Source organism: Hemiscyllium ocellatum, chromosome 18 (assembly GCF_020745735.1).
Source record: "Hemiscyllium ocellatum isolate sHemOce1 chromosome 18, sHemOce1.pat.X.cur, whole genome shotgun sequence".
NCBI classification, from domain to species: domain Eukaryota; kingdom Metazoa; phylum Chordata; class Chondrichthyes; order Orectolobiformes; family Hemiscylliidae; genus Hemiscyllium; species Hemiscyllium ocellatum.
The window spans coordinates 47831313-47856180 of NC_083418.1; the positions used below are offsets into that span (position 1 = coordinate 47831313).

Sequence of the window (24868 nt, forward strand, 5' to 3'; positions counted from 1 at the left end):
GGCAGCAGCAGTCATTCAATATTGCAGCATTCGACCTATTTGATCCCAGGAAGAATTTCTGGGTAAATGTATCTTGGGGTATGGCTGCAACAAAGCCAAATCACACCGTGCCATCAGTTGACATTTCCCTTTCATAATTGGTTCACTGGAAGTGCGGAAGTTCTGGCTGATCATTATTATCTAAGTCTTTTAATTCTGCTATCATCGAACCAGCTATAAGCATCTAACCCGGCATGCACCGGAGTTCGAAGCCAACCTCTACTCTGGATGCCTCTGAAGCATACCAGGCAGTCTTAGCTAATCCATGGAACTTATGGTTACTTTTTGAAATTGATGTTACATGTTAACAAGTTGTGAAATGCCAAACTGCAACCTTCGCACAGATGGACAGCCATGCAGAAGTAGGGAAATCCCTGTTTACCGAGAAATATTCTGTGGTGAATTATACAGGAATGAAAGAGAAAGATCAAAATGGCATTTAAAGTGTTAAGTTTTTCTCCAGGTCCTTTTAAAAAAAATCAAGGCACATCTGTCTTGAGTTTCTTCTGGATTTGTCAGGTGGATCAGTGCTCCCAAGAGTCTGGTTCAGCAGAAGTATTTTAATTTGACTAAACACCTGATTTATTTTATCTGTCTAACAAGAAGGGGCAGTTTGTCTTAATACTGCTTGTCAGCTGCTGGGTCTATTCACAGCAATTTACAAGCAACCTCTGCCATTGAAAGCAAGGCTGCACTTACCCTTTCTGAAGCACCCGAAGGGATCATGCTGTGGAATTACACATAACCTTTTTCAAAAGAACTGGCCAGTTACTTAGTTCAAAATTAGCAAATTGTGGATCAAATTATTCACACACAACTTTATTTACAGCTCTATATAACACCACCCAAGGAATGCTGACCCATTGGTTAACGATGGCATTCAAAGCATGCTAATCACTCACAAATGTTACTACAAACTGTCATACACTGTCTAGTTGTCATTAGATTATACTGCTGTGTCCACTTATTATTTGTAAAACAGCTAATATGGGGATTAAACATTTCATGTTAAATGGAGATTGTGCTAATTTAATGTGGGACAATTTCTAAATATATTACTAGCTATGTGGGGTTATGGTCTCAGGAATCTTGCATGGAAATTTGTTTTCACTTAGTCCTTACACTGAACTTGACCCTTGTTAGTAAACCAGGTCTTGTCAATAAGCTGCAATATGTTATGAATTACTTTCCTTTTTTTATTATTAAATAGTTGTAAGCAGGAGTTAAAAAATATATGATGTTTTAGAGACTCTTAAACATTCATGCTAATCATTAATTCAGGGAGTTCCTGACAATTTATCATGTTAAATTGAAGACTCTGGCAATGTAGTTTCATGAAATGCACTTCATTACAATCAACATTAAGGCAGGATAACATAAACAGTGTTGACAATGGAAATAACCAAAGTATCCCTCTTCATATCATATTCACAGATGCAACTTATGCTCAGACTTTATTTGAATGTTGTGAGCTATATTCCCTATTCAAGTAATGCACTCCTCATTAAACTTGGGATGCCACATTTTGTCTATAGCTGCCCTGAATTTAAGGACAATTCGAAGGATGAAAGATTATGCTTCAGATGACAAACCCTATGAGCTTATTCTGTAACTATTGCCCCTCACTTCCTTTACAATCTTCATGATTTGGCTGAGCAGAGGCTGATAGCTAAATTCGGTACCCATAGGGAGGCCTCAACCGGGACCTTGGGTTCATGTCACATTACAGGTGATCACCATTGCACTACACACACACACACTCTCACATACACACGGACACGCACTTTCCGTACAGGTATACACAGATGTGCACACAGACACCCACACACACCATTATAGACACACACACTCCCACACTCACACATGCACCCCTCGCAGACTTAAGACACTCTGCACTCACTACATACACACACACACACACACACACTTTCTCACACTCACAACCCCCACCCCAGACAGACAGACACACACAAACAAAGACCCACATGCACGCACATATTTTGTGGGGTGAATTTGTACTTGTAGGGTTACATTGCACTTTGCTCAAAAACTGCATACATTCATGTAGAACTTTGAGCTTGAAATATGCAGGAATTTATGTAAAACTCTGTTATCTCACTTTTTAGATTAGAATCAATCTAAACATAAGGTCATAGACAGAGAACACGGGGGCTAGCACCTTCAACATATTGTCTAGCTATCACCATTGTTAACAGCTAACCTGAGAATGCAACTTTTAAAAAAGGGTTTTGTGATTTACACATGAAAGAAGTGAAAGTATCACTGTATTCTAACAGATGAAAGGCTTAACAGACAATCAATTTTTCAATGTATAATTTCAGTTACATCACACTGCAAATTTTTGCTATAAATTCTGTGTTACGATCGAGCCCTCCACTATCACCTGATGAAGGAACGTCGCTCCGAAAGCTAGTGTGCTTCCAATTAAACTTGTTGGACTATAACCTGGTGTTGTGTGATTTTTAACTTTACAATCTTCAGTAGAGACATTAGTCAGCTATCTTGAAAGCACATTATTAGAACATTTTTTTTAAAATGATGCTTTCCCTCATCAATGAGGATACCTGTTTAGGAGCATTTAAAAATAATGTTCAAAAACAGTTGGCTTACTCATGTCAACTTAGCCTCAAGTGTGAAAATTTGTGACTCTATTTGAACAACCTCTCCAATTTGTCACCCACAATCAATAGGTTGTAATATTGCTTTTGCTTTCAAAAAGGTACAAAGGTCAGGAGGTCCCTTAAAGCAAGTTGTCTAATTTTACAAGACAGAACAGGTAAATGGGAGGAAGGGCTAAGTTTAATTCAGCAACAATCATCAAGCAATGTCAATCTTTGCCTGCAGATTATAGGAAGCAGAAAAGAGTGGATTTGAAGTTGTGCAGTTTTGAGGGAGCAATAATGAAGAGAACAGTTAGTGTAATGAGTGATAATTTCAATGCATTAAGGGCAGTTTTTTCCCTGTGGTGGTATCTTAACAGAAATGATTACTTTCTTTCGGAGTATGACTTTGCTAGATAGTAGATGGCTTACTGGTTGGTGAGGAGAGGGAGTGGTGTGAGTTAACACTGATACTACAAAGGGCCATAGGGATGATTGTACATGTATTGGTATGAAGGGCTATGGGAGCTGGGTAGATCACCATTAGGCATACTACAATTGGATGGTTATGGAGCACAGATTAGCAAAGGATTATGAAGTGAGGGCTACAGATACTGGAGATCAATGTCGAGAGTGTGACACTAGAAAAGCACAGCTGGTCAGGCAGCATCTGAGGAGCAGGAGAATCAATGTTTCAGACATAAGCCCTTTATCAGGATTATGAAGAACCATACAAGTGAATACAGCAGCACAGGTGAATATTGATAGATCATGGGGTTAAAGGGATGAGATAAAGTAGGATATTTATACTCTAATATTTATTTTTAATCTTTCCTCAAAGTGCTCCTCCATTGACACCTCAGTCACTTGACCTGCCTTATTTCCCAAGAGTAGGTCAAGTTTTGCACCCTCTCTAGTAGGTACATCCACAAAGTGAATCAGAAAATTTTCTTGTACACACTTAATAGATGGTGACATCTTGAAAAATGTCCATATTATAGAGGAGGAAGTGCTGGATGTCCTGAAATGCATAAAGGTGGATAAATCCCCAGGACCTGATCAAGTGTACCCTAGATCTCTGTGGGAAGCTAGGGAAGTGATTGCTATGCCTCTTGCTGAGATACTTGTATCATCAATAGTCACAGGTGAGGTGTCAGAAGACTGGAGGATAACTAACGTGGTGAAGGCTGGTAAGGACAAGCCAGGGAACCATAGACCAGTGAGCTGGACGTCGGTGGTGGGCAATTTGTTGGAGGGAATCCTGAGGGATAGGATGCACATGCATTTGGAAAGGCAAGGACTGATTAGGGACAGTCAACATGGCTTGCGCATGGGAAATCAACTCTTTCAGACTTGATTGAGTTTTTTGAAGAAGTAACAAAGAGGATTGATGAGGGCAGAGTGGTAAATAGTCTGTTTCCATGCTGTACATCTCTATGACTCTATGCCCAGGTCCCAGGCAGGCTTTCTGTTCAGCCAATCTTGGGAACTGGTAAAAATCCTCTTCTCAGATTGTCTTTAAGAGATTGAACCTCCTGTACATGAAATCCGAAGAGACAACACTCTTGTCAATGGCTGCTTCGCAACTGAATGAAAAGACCACTAATCTACCTCACAAAGGAAGGCAAATACGACAGGAAACAGCAGGAAGTACACAGAGAGGTTGATCCCTATGCTTTTTGTCTTGGTTTTGGACCCACTTTAATTGTTAATTTGTGTGTTCTGTTACTAATTCTTTTCACATTTAGTAACCAATAAACTCATTTTGCTAACTCAAGAAAGTTTGGTTAAATTGGCTCCTTTTCAAACATAAACCTTCTAGTTTGTGAGAAAGTTATCTACAAGGGAGTGCATAATTTGTAAATTAACCTTGTTGAGACCAACCAAGGGGATGGGTGAAAAAAGAAAGGGAGCCTGTTCATCTCTCTCTACACCCAGGAGCTTAAAAAAGTAGGACTTTCATCTGGAACTGTAATAACTTGGGAAACCTCACTTCGATCTGACTGTAATGATAGATAGCCAGTTGCAGCATGGTGATGTGCACATCACATGAAAGTAGAAAAAGGTGCTGAAGAATTCGCAAATAGTGTAGAGTTCCTATTAGAGAATGCAGTACTTTCTGAGCTCCGCTTAAGTGGATGCAGATACTAAGCCTTGGAGATTGTTGATAAAGAGCAGTCCTGGACGACAGGTTGTGTTTGTGCTTTCAACAACATTGTGACCCTTGGAAAGAAGTTAGAACAGCCTCTCTCTATCACGACTGCACTGTTGACTATGGGAATGATTTGTTTCAGGAGTAGCATAGGAAGGCAGTGAGCATAATTGCCTGATAGTTCCACATACAAGTCTACCTAAAATCTGCTTGTATGAGCCTACTGCAGGCTTCTCTAATAGCCGAGTGAGTGGTTGTAGACAATCTGGCTGCAATAAGCATCTCCACTTCCCCATCCAAGGGTGCAGAGCTGTCAGCATTTTACAGCTGTGGTCCCATTCCTTCAACACATAATATTGTGTAAGGCACTGTAGACAATAACTATTCTGCAGTTAATTGTTGGTGCATCCTACAAGCCTGCCCATGTATGTAAATCATACCTTCAGCAATGTAACTGATAATTAATGTTTTCCCTTGTGCTCATATGGCTCCAATTGCACTTTTCCCTTGCATCAGTGATAGGATGTTCACCAGTGATATTAGCCGGATCCTTAGAGGACAACCCTTGCCTTTGAGGAGTCACTCATTAATACAGTATGGGGGCTGTGAAAATCTGGAGAATGGAACTATCACTGAATGAGGGAGTCATGGCCTCTTCCAGAATATCTTACACAGACATGATGTAAAATGTAATATCAGTGGCTCTGTCAAAAATGGCTTTTGTCAAATGAGGCAATACACTCAACGGGAACCAATTGTGAAAATAAGCAAAAGTTAGCAACAGATTCTTGGGATGAGCTTGAAGTGAAGAAATTCAGAACTGTGATGACTTAAATAGACTTTAACAGCTCATGCTTGCCAGTCTGTCTGGGAGGTGTTATTCCAAAGGGTTACAAGTATTAACAATTACCTGCCACAAAAGATGGAGGGTCCTGAGGCACTGGTGCACACTATTTTACAACAGCTGAACCTTTAGCTGTATCCCCTGTGAAAAAGCATTGGATGTGAAGAAGGTAGCTGCTGTTGCTATTGTTGTTACTACTGCTGCTACTGGTGTTAGTATTGTTGTACAATTGTTCCTTATCAGCGATGTTATCAAAGATCAAGGCAGACTAAGTCCAATATAGGTGAAATGACATCTAAATTTGGAAATCATGTATTAAAACATGAAAGTGCGATCAGAACAATTCCTGTGCACCCAAACCTTTCACATAGATAGAGAAGAAGCAGCTATGAAGTTTCATTATCTACTCTTTAAAGCCTTTCGAACCTGCCAGTTTCATTGATGTACTCTTGCTTTGTTAACCCTGCCAAGTTCTAGATAGCTGGGCAAACTTAGGAAAGCCCAAACAGGCAAGCAACATTTGTTTTTGGTGAGGGGGGTGCGAGGTGGAGGGCACGCATCACATTTAAACCGGACCCTCCTTCCTCTGGAAGTGAAAATTCAACATAATGAAAGCACACGGAAAGAACTTACTATAAAAGACAAAGTCAGAACTTACACATTATATAAAAGGAAGACTCATTGGAAACTGACCACAATTACCCTCATATTGATTCTAACTGAGCTGTACAGGACGTGGTAGTATCTGATACTGTGACAGGGTGCAAATTGTGAAGAATTGGGGAAAAAAAACACTCACTACAACTATTACCAGTTTAAAAAAAGAACATTAACTTCAATGTCTGTCTAAATGCCTGTCTAAATGCTGCGAGGTAAGACTAGAGATTGATATAGATCCACTTAGGATAAACATACACAACTTGGAACTTGTTCTTTCCAGGTATAAAGATATCATTTTACCTTCTGTTGAAGAGACTGTTAATTATTAATAAATGTAAGTATTGCTTTAACCAGATGTTTAATTCCAATCTGGCCATTTCTTGGCATCACATTATGTTCTCCATTTAAGAGAGAGCTAACAATGTCAATGTGACAGGGGTGTATTTAATTTCTCTGCTGGTCAGAGGTGACCCAGTGATACTAGTTTGACAGACAGCGGTGTCTAACCGACACATCTGATGGGTTGTGATGTCTCCACTTCAGAGGGAGCCTGGTCAGCGCTTAGCATTTGCTTTGCTGCTTCTTTGTTTTTGATTCAGTCTATTTTCAAAATGCCACAAGTACTATCTATGAAGGGCAGCAAAAGTCAACAAATCGAAGGTCTGCTAAGATAAAAGCCTCTTTGTGATGAGTGGCAATGGTATCCTATTTCCTCCCCAAACCCCAACCTCCATCAGTGCTCTTATTTTTCACCTAGTTACAATCTGAGTTGGAAGCACATCATTTATAAAATAAGCATTCGTTCCTCTTTGAAGAGTCCCAAGTGAATAATAAAGATGAAAGATTTGAGTGTAAAAACATCACAAAGAGCTTTATTATCTTATCTCCCTTTTAGTCAGGGCAGCTGAACCATTATGACTAATTTCATTGACTTTTTTAAAAAATAAATGAACACTGGAATTCCTTTGTTGCAGCATCAGTTGGCTATTGTCAAGGCTTCCATATGCTGCTACCCCATACCCAGTAAATTAAGATTTTATAAATGCCGCAATTGTGCTTCATTATGATACATGGCAAGCAGTGAAATAGTTGGCATGCCTAGAGTGCAAAGCATTCAGGCTGACCACTTAAGACGGCTGGTCATATAGAGAAGGTGTGCCCTGAAATGCTTGTCAACCTGTGAACAATACACAATAATTGTAAATGAGGGCAACCTTTCCTTTCCCCTTGCCTTCTTCCTGCTGTCTAACAGAGAACTGAGTTGGAGGGGGGAGAAACATAAAACCAATTTTACTTGAACAGCCAGAACCTTCTTACCAAGGCAAGATTTAACAAGTGAAAGAAAATGTCAAATTGAAGAGAAACAGCTTGTTTAATGGCAATGCTTCCAAGGTCACTGTAATAGCTGTTGTTACTGAATGTTCTGTAGCACAGCATCAATGCAAATCACACCTGAAAATCGAAGGCATTCATGGGTTAATGCATTCGGATGATGTGCATTATGGGTCATTTTAATGCAGTCCTAAACCCATTTATTTGTAGTAGGTTAAATTTATTTGAAATGGTTTAAAAACTGCATTGAAGTAGCAGTAGTATGCAAAGTATTCACCAGAGAAAATTATACCGTGGAAGTATTTATGAGTAATAAAATAAAGGGGGTGCTCCAAACTATTAAATTCTAAATTATTTATTGCAATCCTAACTCTATTCTACAATGAATATTTGCAACTAATTACGAATGAGCTTACTACCCAGCTGAAGTCTGTTGAAAAGTGCAGAAGTGAGTGTCAAGTGTGAACCAGATCAGGATCAGGTGCTGCAGCATGCTGCTTTTCATCATGTAGATCCATACAAGCACTGTACCTGCAAACAGACACTTGGACAATGGCAGGAAGGATGTTGCTGCTTATAGAGGAGTTAAGAGTCGGTACTTCAAGAAAAGTGAGATAACTGGTGGGAGTGGGAGCTCCAGAAACATCAAAACATGTTTAGGAGAGGACTGGATCTAGGTTTAACATGAGCAACATGACTACTTAAATGGAGCAATAAAGTGGTTGTAAACTATTTAACGCCATTGAGAGTCCTTGCATTGAATTGGAAGATAGTTAGAGATACTAAAACCCCTACTGACAACCAAGTGATTCAGATTCTCCAATAATGCTCAAATATTGAACACTTGAACATTACTCTGTACATTTTTCCTCACCACCATAGTTTATTTAACAGTGATACATCTTGGAGCTCCAATGGGATTTGAAGTCTCCTGTTCTCCCAATATTTTTTATCGGCATAACTAAATCCAGAATAATTAATTTGCCATTCCTGTTTGCATTAGTTGTCAAATATACTGCTGTTCAGATGTCATTTCTAATTAATTGTTTGCAATTATTTAACAAAAATATCATAAAATCAATATATACATATATTGGGAACTTGGTGGGGTAGGTGTTGGATTGTCAAAGTGGGTCTCCTAACATCATTTTCATTATTTCTGGTAATAATATTAAAATTTGCATGTGGTTTTGCTACAAACAGCACACAAAGGAAATTTTTCCCATTTATTTTTTACACTTTTTGGTTTAACGAATACCCAGGGTTAGTTAATAATTAAATATGCACCGTCAATCCTGAGCTCTTTTAGATACTTTTTTTAAAATTTGATTTTAAAGACAAAATCTTACCCTGTGAGAGAAGCTGTAGCAGCATTTAAAGTAAGAGGGTAAAGTGTGCACACCTTGTTCTTGTTTGCTTCTAGCTTCGTGGCTTGGAGCTCTTCCAAATTATGTATTTTTTTTATTTTGCGGTTTTGTATGTGAGAATACCATCCCTGATTCATTGCTCGTTTTGATTGTCAAACATAGCCAGGTATGAAAGTACACGTGTGTACAGTAAGTACAGATGTGTGTCTCTGGCAAAGAAACTTTCGGCTGTACTACAACCAAGATAATATTCACCCTTTAATTCCTTCATCAAGCTCCCACTTTCAGACCAATAATTGAAAGGGAAGACAGTTTTTTGAAAAAAAAACATGTTATATGAACCCAAGCAATTAATTCTGCCTCTGTACTTGCCATATGACTGCGCCAATTGACAGCACAGCTCCCAGACCTTCAGCAGTGCTTGCTCTATAACCAGGAGCCAACAGTTACTCAGGTAGAATGTAGAGTTGACTTGATTTCTAATTGTAATTGTTGCCAGGGATTTCTGGCTTGTATGTATGAGCCACTGGTTTGGAATTGGCAGTGAGATTGTAAGTCTGCTGCAAATTCTTCTATTAATTCTGCACTTTCAGATTTGTTTTTGCCTTTCAGCATCATACACTTCCTGGGCCTGAACCACATACTTGTCAAGAATATATGAGCAGGTAACTTACCTCACTGGTTTAAATAATGCTGTTATATATCTGGCAATATAGAAGCATGATGAGTGAGAGGTTTTCCCAACTAACCTGTGGGAAAACTTTTCATCTTTCCTCAATGCTTGATGCTTTGGGACTCACTATGTGTTGGAATGTTGGCTGTGAGTCCATTGCTTCCATTATAACTTCACTTATTGAAGTTGTACCCAAGCTCATTTCTAGAAACCTTTGCTGTGGCATGTTAGTCAATACACTACTTACTCACTGTAGAACAGATGTATACAGAACGTTTCAGGTTTCATTCATCGGTTGTGTGACGTGGTCTCACCTGATGTGGCAGTAATTGATACTATTAATACTAATTGATATTGATCGATATCAGTCAGGGTTCAGCTCTTAACTTTTATATGACCTGGACTAGAAAGTGCATCAGTATGGACATGGGTAAGCACGGTAGTTTAATGTCTGCCACTTAATAAAAGACTCGTGGGGAAGAAAATTACCAGTGGGAGGTTGGTGTTTATTGAACACTACTGAGGCATGTTAGTGGAGAAAATGAAAATTGAAAAAATTCTGCACTTTTTAAAACCTTAAGTGGGAAAAATTTGGGAGTAGAAGGTGGACTGATAGCGGAAGAATTTTTGGACTCATAAATTCCTTTCCCCCACCAACTCAGTAGAGATTGAACTTTTGCGCAAATCAGAGGCTCTGGATTCCAGTCCAGCTCTTTAGCTTGCACCTCATCAAGGTTGGCACTGCAGCGCAGCACTGAGAGAATGCAGCAACTTCAGAGAAAATATCATACACATGTGTAATTGGGGCATAAAACCTCTTTTATATTAATGGTCTCTTGCTTATGATCCAGTTTTTATGCAATGATGCTACCGTTAAACTGACCTCCAACAATCACAACCATCTTGTCATATCAGCTTCAGGACATCTCTGCAGCAGTTCCTCAGGGTAGTGTCCTAGATTCAACCATCAACAACTACATTATCAATGACCTTCCCTTCACCAGCGGTTCAGATGTGGGGATGTTCCCCAATGATTGCATAATGTTCGGCACTATCATTGACTCAGATACTGAAGCAGTCCCTGCCTAAACTCAACAAGATCTGGATAATATCCAGACTTTGGCTGAAAATTTGAAAGTAATTTTCGTGCCACAGGCAATGACCATCTCCAATAAGAGATAAACTAACCACTACCCCTTAACCTTCAATGGCATTATCACCACTGAAACTCTGATAATTGACATCTGTGGGTTACCACTGACCAGAAACTGAACTGACTTACTATATAAATACTGTGGTTCCAGTTAGAGGCTACCACAACCTACAAGGCACAAATCAAAAGTGTATTGGAATACTCTCTATTTGCTTGGATAAGTGCAGTTACAACAATACTTAAAAAGCTTGATACTAACCAGGCCTAAGCAGCCCTCTTGATTGGAACTACATCCACATACACCCACTCCCCGAATCCACTGGTGTTCAAGGTACCAATGTGTACTATCTATAAGCTGTACTGCAGAAATTTGCCAAAGATCCTCAGACACAACCACTATCATCTGGAGGACAAAGGTAGAAGATACATGGGAATACCATCAACTGCAAGTACACTTCCAAGCCATTCCTGACTTGGAAACATACCACCCTTCCTTCACTATCACTGTGTCATAATCCTGGAGTTCCCTCCCTAACAGCATGTGGGTGGACTACATGGACTGCAATGGTTCAAAAAGGCAGTCACCACCACTTTGTTAAGGGCAACTAGAGACGGTCAATAAATGTTGGGACTCAGCCAGTGATGTCAACGTCCCACAAGTAAATAAACTAATTTATTCATAGTGATTCAAATTTCCCAGCAACAGGATCTCAGTTTGTAGTGCTTTGGTTAACCAAACTCAATATACAATGGCTCATACTCAATGGGGAAACTACAAACCCAAAGAAATCCAAAATATTGAACCCCCAAATGAAGAAAGTCCCAAAAAGGTTAAATAGTATTGCTGTGTTTAACATGAATATGAATCAAAATCAACATAATTATATATGAATTAGCAGGCTAATGACCAAACTAAAAGGTACCACACCTTAAATAATCAATGCAACAAAGATATGCAACCATAAACCATATGGGGCGGCACGGTGGCACAGTGGTTAGCACTGCTGCCTCACAGCGCCTGAGACCCAGGTTCAATTCCCGACTCAGGCGACTGACTGTGTGGAGTTTGCACGTTCTCCCCATGTCTGCGTGGGTTTCCTCCGGGTGCTCCGGTTTCCTCCCACAGTCCAAAGATGTGCGGGTCAGGTGAATTGGCAATGCTAAATTGCCCGTAGTGTTAGGTAAGGGGTAATGTACGGATATGGGTGGGTTGTGCTTTGGCGGGTCGGTGTGGACTTGTTGGGCCAAAGGGCCTGTTTCCACACTGTAAGTAATCTAAAAAAAAACATTTTTCTTGGGCAATGTAACTACACCTTTTCATAATATGCTGTTCTTTATTCACTTGGGGTAGGTCCTATCTGACAACAGCTTTCAACTTAGGGTTTCACAGGTACAATTATCATCTGAAAGGCACATTTCTAAAAATGTTCTCTCCCTTACGTCGTGACATACCTGGTGCTGTAACTTTCCAGAGCGTCTTGTCATCCAAAGATCAAAATTGCTCATGTTTTGACCACTTTTGTAGGAGGAAAGTTGTACACACAGCTTTCCTGGTTTAGACCAAGTTTAGTAAGCTCACACTGCACCTCCAGGAACTCCTGTCTCCTTCCCAGACAAACAAAAAAACTAACCTCCTCCCGAGAGTGATTCTAATCCCAAAGATTCTGTGTTCGTTTTTATTTTTTTGCCTACATGTACATACTCATCAACTTCACCCTCTAACTCCTCTCCTTGCAATCCTGTTTTATGTTTACTAACTCCATTGCTTCTTTTTTCACTTTCTTCCTGTAGGTACAACTTCGAGAATTCAGCAAGTCACATGGACTTGTACTTCTTATTATCCAATAAAATTACAATTGATCCATTCACAACCGATAAGGTCTTAACTGTTCTTTCTAAATATTATTTTTAAAAAGTGCAAATTCCAGATATTTCAATAAAATTACAGATTTTTAATTACTTTACTTCACCTGGGCCAAATATCATCACAGTAAGGAAGAAGAGACTAAAAATTATGCCTAAACCTTTAATTGCTCAACAATGAGATCTATGCCTCAGGCAACCCATAGCCAAATATTAAATAAGAAAGATCGTTTCAAATCATTAGATCATTTCAATTAGAACAGTTAGTGACAATAAGCTAGAATATAAGTTTGTACAAATAAATTATTTTCAATTTGAAAAGAATGGTCTTAAACTTTACAATATAATTTCATATGTTCAATGCATGTTGGATTTGCCATTGCAGAATGACCATTAAGTATTGTTAATGTAAATTTCCATCTCCCTCATTGGTTAAAGCCTGTGTATTTTCCTTTTCCAACCAATTATTCACACTTTAATTATTCACCAATCAAAGCCTTTCTTGCTGAATATACTAGTATCTAGAAAGACAAAGACAGCAGGTACATAGGAACACCATCACCTGCAAGTTCCCCTCCAATCCACTCATAAACTTGACTTGGAAATATATCAATATTCCTTCACTGACGCTGGATCAAAATCCTGGAACTCACTCCCCAAGAGCATGGTGGGTCAACTGATAACAGATGGACTTCTCAAGCGCAACAGGGCCAGGCAATATATGTTGGCCCAGCCAGTGACATCCATGTCGCATGAGAGAATAAAAGAAAGTAAGAAAAAGTTCTACATTACAAGTTCTTACCTTTTACGTAAAAGAGATGTAGAAAATAGAAGGCATAAATACAAATAAAAATCAGCAATTCAGGAAAAAAAATCATAAATTTCACTTTGCAATTTTTCCAGCAATTTCCATTCCTTCTCCATGCATGTCCATGCCAATAGGGGCCATTATTAACTTTGTTATCCTCTCCATACTTCATAGCCCAATTGTCCCAAAAAGAGGCCCAACATTCTGGGCAAAATGTCTACACACTCAATTCCCTGTGAGCAAGCATGATTGTTTTGTAAGGCTGGGTCTGCAGGACCAAACAGCCAGAACTGGAATTCTATTGTAGGGATACCATGGGTTACAGAGGTATGGAGCTGAACTTAATCTGCCCACGTCAGGTGCTTTTTCAGTGGGAGAACATGTGAAACAAGTTGGATGGCCAGTCCACCACCCTCCTATCCCACCCACAGCCGACCCCACCATCCCCAAGACATAATATACTTGTGGGTGGGCACAGAAATTGGCAGTTGCCTGCCATATATAACTGGAAATTAGAGATCAAGTTAACATTGCTGGCATGTCTTATAAACTTGATAATATACTATCCAGGATTAAATACAGCTGGAGTTGGCAGATCTTTATTTATGGCCTGGCTGAGAAAGGATGGGAATGAATGTGAGATAACGCAATTGAATGTTGCCCTACATGCACTGGGGGCAACACTCCCTGAGATGTCACACCCCTCCTTCTGCACTTCCTCCAATATTTGGCCCCTCCTGGGTTCGTTCTAAAACCCCATGACTTACTTCCTGACACAACAGGGATCTTCCTTGTATTTCTTCCTGTTTTCAAAACAGCACCCACTACTCAGCTCAGATTGGCCTGCAACTCCTGGGGACAGTGAGAGATTAGATCTCACTGTCCACCAATTTAGCACAGGGAAGGCTTACTCCAGGTGCGTCTGCTTCTAGCTGGTTTTCCCCGTAGGGTGGGGGCATGGCACCAGAGGCAAACAGTTTGGCTTCAATAAAATGCAGTTTTTGGAAGAAAAAGGACACAAATAATTTAAACATGAGGATAAGAATTCCCAGTCAAAGAAAAGCCAATGTGGGTTGGAAAGAATAGGGATTTCAGGTGGTTGGAAACTGGTGCAGGATAGAAAATGAATGGCTGATGATGGCAGGCCACCTTGTACAGCATTAGGCTTCTTGAGCTTGACAAATGCAGAGATGAGATTTTCATCTGCAGATGGGCTGAGGCAACAGCAGAGGCAGATAATGTTTCCAAGGTGTCAGTTGGTTGTCTATGATGGAAAGCAAATGGAGACTCAAAAGTTCAAACCAGTTGAATAGGATGTTGGAATACAGGAGCAGTCTATTTCAAATTGATACAGTGCTCAAGGAAGAGAATGGAATTGGTGGACAAGGGTACAGATTGAAGACAACGACTGGTTTTCAGAAAGCTTCAACTGGAGAAACTTTCAGCTCTTCCAGTACTATATGACGATCAAGCAATGTAACAACAACGAGACAGTGGAGTGGTTGAGAAACTACCACAGTAAAGGCAAGATAAAGCTGTATGTCTATCAGTACACATGTCATAACAAAACAAATCTAATATTAGTTAAGGAAGAATGCTTTAATAAAATTATTATTGAGAATAAATAAGGTAAAAATAATCAGGGAATAGTATAGCAATGTAGTATTTTGTTTACTGTTCTAAAATTATGTTTAACAGCCTGTCAGCAATGCCACAAGAGGCCAACTAGTATTGTTTTAAGCACTGATATTGTTAGTATTTGAACTATGAAAAAAAGAGAATGAGAACATGCTAATTGATGTTTGAATTAAATACACATTAAGCACTGGAATTCTAGACGTTGTGCAAATATTTAAAGAAAATTTTGTGGGAAATGTTATTTTGGTTTAATTAAATTAAATTGTTGAATAAAAATCTCATGTTGCAAATGATAGTACAGTTTACTGCATTATTTATAGATTTGTTCCCAGTTTGTCATCCGTGGTTCCATTATATTTTGTTCTCATGAGGATAGTTCACAGCAAAACAAAAGAAGACATGAAGAAAACAAGCATCAGACCTTTGCTTTGCCCGAACCTAATAGAGTTTACAGAAGTCAAAATCTAGTAATATTGATGCAGTTTTACCTGCATGTACATTCCTACCATCCCAGAATAAAGTAAAGAAAATCTACTGTGCATCATTTTCTTTGAATGATGGTGCCAGATTGAGCTCCATAGCACTTCAACCTCAGCTTGAGACTGATTCACAGCAACAAGGTTAACGGGAATAACTGGCAGGTAAAAATAAACAAAATCTAAAATACATTGGGCTGAATTGAGATGATCACATATCGAGGGATTGTTTTATCTGCAAAGATTGTGATTTTACAAATCAGAATTTGGAAGAATGAAAGACAATATCATTGAAACATTGAGAATTCTGAAGAGGGTTGACAGGGTACACGCTGAGGAGATGTTTCCCCTCATGGGACAGTCTAGGACCACAGGCCACAGGCTCAGAATTAAATGGGGCCAATTTAAGACTGAGATGAGGAGGAATGTTTCCTCTCAGAGGGTTGTAAATCTTTGGAACTCCTTATCACAGAGAGCTGTGGGGGCAGAGCCCTTGTGTATATTTCAGCCTGAAATCGAGAGATTCATGTTCAGGAGGGGAATCCAGGTCATGGAGAAAGGGCAGAAAAGTAAATGTAAGAAGTGTCAGATCAGCCATGACCCTATTGAATGGCAGGGCAGGCTCGAGGGGCTGAATGACCTATTCCTGTTCCCATTTCATATGGAATCTGACATTTTTGAGGGAAGTGAGTTGCATCAAGTGTTTTTGGGTTTTTTCACTCTAAGGCCAGTGGATTTCTCACCATATCTTACCAAACATGCCTCATTAATTTCCCGGCACCTATGGCATCCTTCTTGTCCAATTCTAGCCTCATTTTATCAAACGTCATTCCAGAAACATCGTGTCATGCACTGGACAGCCTAGACTTGACCACTATCCCACTACTGGATGCCAACTTTAAATATCGTTGTGCACCTGGACAAGCCCTATCAGCCCAGAATGGCCCTGGATATGGTAGACAGGAAGAAATTAGCAGTCCTCTTTGTGGACATCGACTTGGAGGCTCAGCCAAATACTGGTGAACAGGCAAGATGTGCTCTTACCATGGAACCAGCAGTGAAGGAATAACGTAGACCAGGCCAGTCCAGTCTGAGGTTGCCCTTCTGGGTTGGCACAGTTTTAGCCATCTGGAGGAATGCCCAGCATGGTAGGAAGTAGATTAATGGCCTTCTCCATTCTGCCAGTGTAAGCACCCCCATCATCTCTGATACCTCACACTCAGTTTAACTGTGTTACTCTATGTACTTCCCATTAACTCTCATGCTCTGCCAATTTCAGTACTTGCCATTGATTTCATCCTCACTCAGTGTCACCAATCCAAATCGGCAACATCATACCATTGATTCTGTTCCGCGCTACCTATTCACTCTCTCGGGATACCAACCCACCTTCACAGAAAGTATCAGATCTGTCACCCACTTTCAACTCCTGAAATACCTGCCTCTCTCATTCCAGGATGAAAACAGCCTACAATAAGGCAGAAAATGAGTGGATTGGCTAACATTCAGCTCTTCAACCCTTTCTTTGGAGAGCATCCTATCTCTGACTAACCTGAGCAGCTGACTCACCATATTCAAACCCCTGAACTGGTATTGGAGGCAGCTGTTAATTTACTGTGCTTGCATTCCCTGAGAAAAGGTGCTTCTTGACATGACTGAGACCTTCATGTCAAGAATACTCAATAACTAGCTTGCTCGGTATGATTTGGTAATTCAGAGGCTAAAGGTTTATAAGGTGATTTGTAGCATTAATGGGGTATTTAAAAATTAATAAGACATTGGGCAGCACGGTGGCTCAATGGCTAGTGCTGCTGTCTCACAGCACCAGGGACCCAGGTTCAATTCCTCCCTTGGATGACTATCTGTGTGGAGTTTGCACAGTCTGGTCCTGACTGCATAGGTTTCCATTGGGTGCTCCAGTCTCCTTCCACTGTCCAAAGATGTATAGGGTCGGTGAATTGGCTATGCTAAATTACCCATAGTGTTCAGGGGGATACGTAGGTTAGCTATGTTAGCCATGGGAAATGCAGGGTTACAGGTAAAGGTAGGGGGATGGGTCTGGTTTGGAGGGTCAGTGTGGACTTGTAGAGCTGAATGGCCTGTAGGGATTCTATGATTCTATAAGCTATAATCCTTCTTAACTTGTTGCTGCCTGGTGAGAGACTTGCCTCACTGCTCGGCAACTGCGTAAAAAATGCTGTGAGTTACTCCAACTCTCAAGGTAGGCCCCAGCAGATTTCTTGTGTAATTCTGCCACAAATCTCATCATTACCCACATTGCTCGGGCCCCAAAGGAATCCATCCATCATGTTTGGTCTACAACCAGTGAAGTGGTTGGACTAAATCTGTACCTTGGAAACCAAACTTTCAGAATAAATTAGAGATTATCTGTGGAAAACAGTACATTGCTTTTGGTGCATTTCATAAGTGAGACCAACGTTAATTTGATTAATGATGTCTCAATTTGAGAGAGAATTCATCCACGCAGGAAATGGATTCAGGTGAGACTGGCAAAATATGGAAACTGTGAGAAGAGTACTACTGCTGCGAAGTAATTTATCACCAATTCAGTCGTGGCAGATTCAAGACTAGATTCCTCATTTGCCCTTTCAGGTATGGACCACATCAGGGCATCTCAAAAAAACCTCCAAATATACAGCTAGAAGACACAAAAGTACCACTATCCATCTCACAACTGAAAACCTTATCATTGGGTCCAATTTCAACTCTGTTTCAGTGGCTGATATTTGACTGAGTTGAAGTCTCAACTATTATTTTTACAGGGGGGGGAAATCTAAAGACACAAAATAAAAGTAATAAACCTTTTGCTAAGGAAAAGAATAAGCACAGACAGGATGCGCCAAGTGGCCTTCTTCAGTGCTGTAAACCTTTAAAACTTGATATATCTCGATTTCTCTGTTAATGACAACATATTTGTAAAAGGGTGCAATGTTTTAAATGAAGGCATAGTAATTGTCAGCAGGTTGGACATCTTAAATTAGAATGGCAATAAAATTATTTGAGTGGCCACCAACACAAAGTGAGAATGAAATTTCCATCTCATACCACAAAAGATATATTCTTAAAGGTGCTGACATGCTATTGACCCATGAAGTTGATCTTGACCTCCCTGACTCATTGCCAAACTGTGTTCCATAAACCACAACTCACATTTATTTCAGGAAGCATTACTCATCTTGACAGTTTGGGTCTTTGGATAGCTTTCATCCAATGCTGGGTTTATACAGGAGATAACATTAGTAAACAAAGCTGACAGAAGAACAGTTCAGTATTCCATCGTTATACAATACACAATTCTTAAAATTCAAGCTTGATATTCACTTTTCCACAATACCCTGAGTTACATCACCTTCTGTCCTATTCCTTTCAACCACGGTGGTATCCTCCCCTCTGGCTTCTGGCTCCTGGCTCCTGGCCCTACAACCTATGTTTCCCATCAGACAAAAATCTTGTGCTTTGGAAACTGCAAACACAATGGATCATTTATAGACAGCAAAGATCAAAGAAGCTAAAAAGACACTGAACACATTTTTTAAAAAGTATTTAATTCTATTTGGAGTTTGGTGTCTGGATGGAATAATATTTCATTATAGTGTAATGGCAACAATATTCTAAGCATTATTTGTTCATTGTTTAGTCAGAAGCACTCACATTTCTCCCCATACAGTGATTAACTTTTATTTGTATTCACACACATAGTTGGAGCACACTTTCATTCAAAATTCACTAATGGATGGACCCAATGGGCTGGATGGCCTCCTTTTGTGCGAGAAATACTTTTGTTTCTTTCAATGTGAAATATGGTCGAGTCATTAGCAACCATTTTACACTTCTGCTCGAAATCAAGATATTCCCTACTTGCTTCGCGGATGTTTTCTTTAAAAAAAACCTGGTTTCTTGTCAGGTGACTGATCTTTCTTTTTCGTTGCATTTCCCCAATGCTGCTTACAATCCACGCAGTACAGCTACATTCTGTACCTTATGCAAAGAACCCTGTTAAACACTCCTGACAAGAAAATAAAGTATATTGCTGAACAGGTTGTCTGCTTACAGAGGCTGTGTGTCTTTTATTTCTTGTTTTTAAAAATGTGTTGCTGGAAAAGCGCAGCAGGTCAGGCAGCATCAAAGGAGCATGAGAATCAAGGTTTCAGACATAAGCCCTTCTTCAAGAATCCTGAAGAAGGGCTTATGCCCGAAACGTCGATTCTCCTGCTCCTTTGTTGCTGCCTGACCTGCTGCACTTCTCCAACATATTTTCAAGCTCTGATCTCCAGCATCTGCAGTCCTCACTTTCTCCTATTTTATTTCTTGTTGCCTGCCTCACTTTTTCTCTCCCTGCACAACACATCAGGAAGAATTCTGCTATCGGTTGAGGCAGCAGGGTATTAATTCTGTCTTGCTGGCAAACTGCCCAACAATGTTCCTTCCCATTGAGGCACTACCACAGAATACGAACCTTGGGCAGTTCTAGAGGGACAGTGAGCTCAGGTTATCTTCTACTAGCACAGTCTCTTTCCTCCAAAGTAAACAATTCCCACTAACAGTAATGCAAACTGCCATTGCTCACAAAGACTCCAGGAGTCCTGAGAATTATGACAAAACCCTTATTCAGACCTCATTCAATTTTGCTAACAGCTATATTCCAGACTAATTAAAACTTTTTAATAAATACATTTCTTGGTCTGCTCCCTCAGTAGATAATAATTCTGAGCTCAGTGGACTAAATTTAAATATATAAAAGGAAAAGGTCAAAAATCTTTTGACTTTTTTTTAAATGGATGCATTCTAGAAGGTCACTGATCCCAGAAACCTAATTTGGATTTCTATATATAATTGGCTCAATTTAGTATGATATCATTCTCAAAATAACTTATAAGTTCAAGCATAAGTGGTTCTATTTCTATTTAATTCACTCTGAGGTGTTGTCGCTTTATTTCCCTCAGATCCATATGCAATCACAGAGACAAAAGCTTTTCACTCATTATATACCTGTATTCCAAGACATAAGTTCACCTTTAAACCAATTGCAATGCTATTACTTGATACTTTTTGGTTAATGTTCCCACTCTGTTCACTAACATTATTTCTACTATTGCAGTTAGGTTTAAGGTGACTCCTAGACAAAATTGTCCATGATCTTAAGACTTTGGACTGCTGTTCTTTTCATAAAATAACTTCAAATGTGCCTTGTCTGACTACAAATATGCTTAATAATAATCATTAGCATAGGTGAATATACTTTCTGAACCACTTTGAGTGATTGTGTGTGTACTCTAAAGCAATGGTAAATACATTCAGAATTTAGATTTAAGCTGTGATTTTAACTCTGCCTACTGGCAGAAGCTGGATGCTTAGTATTGTGTTCAATTATTCAATTTTTTGATGTTTCATTGTGTGTGTGTGGTATCTGTTCTGTCCTATTTGTCAAGATGAGATGAGCTAATTGAGAAAAAGAAACTAAACTAAAAGCAGGAAGCTGTAAGCTGGAAAGAGTAATCAGTTTAAAAGCATTGTAAATAAAACTCCTATTTAGACACAGAAATTGCTGTTATCTTGGCATATCTCTAAGACATAAACCATTTTCATAGGTTTTACTTTAAACTCGAAGACCTGATTGGATAGTAGATTTACATAATCAATGACACTTTCTAAAACCAACAAAATCCTTTATTTCCTAAATTTGTGGTGTTAAGGGGTTCATATCAATTCTGCCAATTATGCAAACTTTGGTTGCTAGTTGTGATGTGTACCCTAATACCAAAGGGGGTGTAACAGCACAAATGTCTTAAAGCAGATGATATAATTGAGTGAATCAATTGACCACTGTGGATTTGGAACCCAGTCATTGCACAGTGTATACATTGGCAAACGTAATCTATGTGTCATCCTTCAGAAAGTCAACAAAACAATTGTTCCAGATATTATCTATTTTACATGATATAAGAACCATCAGCATATTTCATAAATATATTAGTTTTCATGAAGCTCTACATACAATGAAGCTATATTTAAACGTCACTAGGGAAGCAAAATTGGTATAATACAGCTTTTGTTACTCACAAAGGTGTTTTCTGGTATTGCAGTATCACCTTCAGTCTAAGTTCAGCACCTACCACATTTCAGAGGATCATTTTGTCGGTCTTGTCATGCATTGAGGGGATACCATTATTGTCGATGGAAAAGGCAGAGTTGCACACAATCAGCAGTTCTCACTTCAGTCGAACACAATTTGACACTCTACATCTGCATTGTCCTTGACTGATTTCTTATGGTACAGAGTGACAGCAGCTGAAGTAACAGCTCCTGTATGTATGCAAAGATTGCTTAGTCACATCTATAACTAGTGTGTGAAGATGCACAATTGGAACTTACAATTACGGAGTAAACACCATTGAAATGTTAAAGGTGAAGACAGCATCTCTGCCAATCCTTACACATTCTAACCCACATTCTGAACCATATGTTGCAAACAAAAATATCAAGAAATGTGAAAGTAGCTGCACTGTCACTGTGGATTGAAGGAAGGAAATGACTAATTATTTGTACATCATGAGCATTGTTGGGAATTGCAAAACTGCTTTCAAAAATTGGGAGATTCTATTTTGCATCTACACTGTGAACATTGGCACGTGTATCTCTATGGTGGCAAATTCAATTTCTGCAACAATCACCAAGTGCTGACAATGTTGCGAGCTCACCAGAATCAGGGCATTGACCTTTCAAGATCTATAGATGGTTGGATTGTCTTCATCAGCACAACTTTGAGGTTGGATATCTCAGAGTTTGATGCAGCTGTGTACCTATCATGCTTAGTCTCATAAAGTATTAGCAACAGAGAAGCTATTGAACACTATGGTTGCAGTGAATCCTGATAAGACTGTATCTGTTCTTAAACAGGAGGGTTTCAAGGATGAATTCGCAACAACCAGCACATTGCAGAAAGTAGGCCAGTACCTAAACCTGTCCTAAGAATTGGAGGAAGAATAGGTTCAACACTAGATTATGAAATGAACTCGGCATTATTTAATAACGGCTGTATTGCACGTAGTCAAAATGTTATCCTGAAAATACTACAGCAATGTGAATTGGTGTCCTTCATGGAAAAGATGCAATGTGTTTTTAAAATGAATGATGATCCTGTGACGTGCTCTGGGGGTCAGCAATAAATTATGCTATTGAAGAGCTCCTTAGAAACTCCATGTTTGTACACTCAATAAAAAACTTGATAAATTGTGTTCAGGACCACTGCAACTGACCTGGTGGTCACTTAAACTGTGGCAACAATTACAAATAAATATTTGTGGAAGTTTATCGTTGTTGTTCATCATCTACTCGCAAATCAATGAAATCACTATCAAATTCTACTGCCACAAATTCAGTCACTGATATTCTACACGGGTTATTTGCAAAATTAGCTTGGCCAGAGATTATCACTGTAAAAGACCACAGTTTCCTGTCAGTTCAGGAAGTTTCTATCAAGAATTCACCACTCTGACATTGCAATACAATCTGAAATTAAATGACGGCTTTGAATAAATCAACAATGTATTCACAGACAGTCTGAGTGGTAGTATGTCAGAGGGGAAAACATCTGAATTATCCACTCATATCCATTTTTTCATATATCGACCTATAGCAGGCACAGTGACTGAAAAGACACCAACCGAATTCATGATTGGTCAGAACACTTGCATGATACTGACCATCCTTAAATCATAAATGTTATCTAAAAACAATGTCAATGTGAAAACAGAGGAAATCAAAAAGCAACAAGATACCACAAAAGCATACTTAAACAAGTGAACACTTGCAAGGGAACCATGATTGGAAATTGGAGATTGGGTGTGCATCTCAGGCCAAATCATGACCATAAACTGACATCAAAACAGATCAAGCAGTTGCTTGGTTCCATTGTTTGTCTGTAAGATGACAACACAAATTGGAATGCAATACATTTGCCTGTGAATAGACCAGGATAATTTTGAGGACGGTGATTATGAGGATACATTTTTCTTTCCAATGTGTGACCATATGTTATCAACTGCATAACTGAGTTTATCTCATAGAACCACACCTCAAGTTCCTAAATCTATGTGCCATCATCAACAACATTCATATTTCAAAAACTACTTTTGTACTTAAAGAAAAAAACACAACTCTTAAGAAATGACTAGATATAGAAATGTTTGTTGTTTACAATGACGATTTAAGATAAAGTTCTTTAGTTTTACAAGGGGTGGCAAGATTTAGCATTTAGTTTATGGGTTGATTAGGTACATCTGTTGACTTTACTATGTGTTGCTGGTCATCCAAGGTGAAATAACAAACTGAAAGCAGTGCCTTAAGATGTACAGGTCTCAAGATTGTGAAATCAGAGGAAATTTACAGTCACTTCCATTTCCTCCATCTAATTTCTGCTGTACATTAAAATGGGATGTTTGGACACTGGGACAAAATGCAAGTTAATATAAAATGTGTCTAAGACATCAAAATTAGGAAGTCTTTGTGTTATTGTAACAATAATTTTATATCCTGGAGTATCCTCTGCACTAACAATCAATGACACATATGGCACTGCATGAGTTACTCTGAGTGAGCCTGATACAAAGGTTATGCATTCAGGTGCAGTCATGGTGAAAATATTTCATTCAAGTTTATGATGGTTATAAAAAGAAGTCTAACCATACATAAAAGACAAGTGGACACAGATGTCATTGTCTAAGACATTGAACAAAAAAAAACATCTTCCTGCATCCTACTATCATAAGGGATATCTAGCCTAATCCCTCTAATTACTACAGAATTAATTTAGTTACATTAGTTTAACTAGTTGTTCTCCATTTTGTATTGAAAGTTTTTTTTCTTCGGAATATTATTGTCCCCTGAGAGTCAGGCAATAGTTCAAATTGACGACATACCTTTGATCTCACCAAGTATCTCCCCTGTATTGAGTCCAGCCATCTTCTCTTTCCAGTCCTTTGAGAGAAACTTCTCAACACAAGATGATTCTGTGGAGAGAAAAATAAAAATCACATGAAATAAATCAAAACTACTGCCCAACGAAAATATACTGATCCTTTCATGGAATTACTTTTCATTGGCGTCTGTATTAATGAATAGCATGCACATTGTCCGAACATAATCACCATTTATTACCAATTAGTTACTAAACAGCAACTCCCCAAATTCCATTGATAATTGCCAAAATGTTTATTCAATTT

At 39.1% G+C, this 24868-nt stretch overlaps 1 protein-coding gene across 2 annotated transcripts in view; it reads right to left on the reverse strand.

Annotated features, from left to right (window-relative positions):
* Positions 1-24868, reverse strand: part of sox6 (SRY-box transcription factor 6) — a 389285-nt gene that overhangs the window by 215860 nt on the left and 148557 nt on the right. For both annotated transcript variants that reach the window (XM_060838517.1, XM_060838516.1), the window contains exon 4: positions 24566-24655. In XM_060838517.1, coding sequence (XP_060694500.1) covers positions 24566-24655 — 90 coding nt within the window. The remainder of the gene's footprint in view (positions 1-24565; positions 24656-24868) is intronic.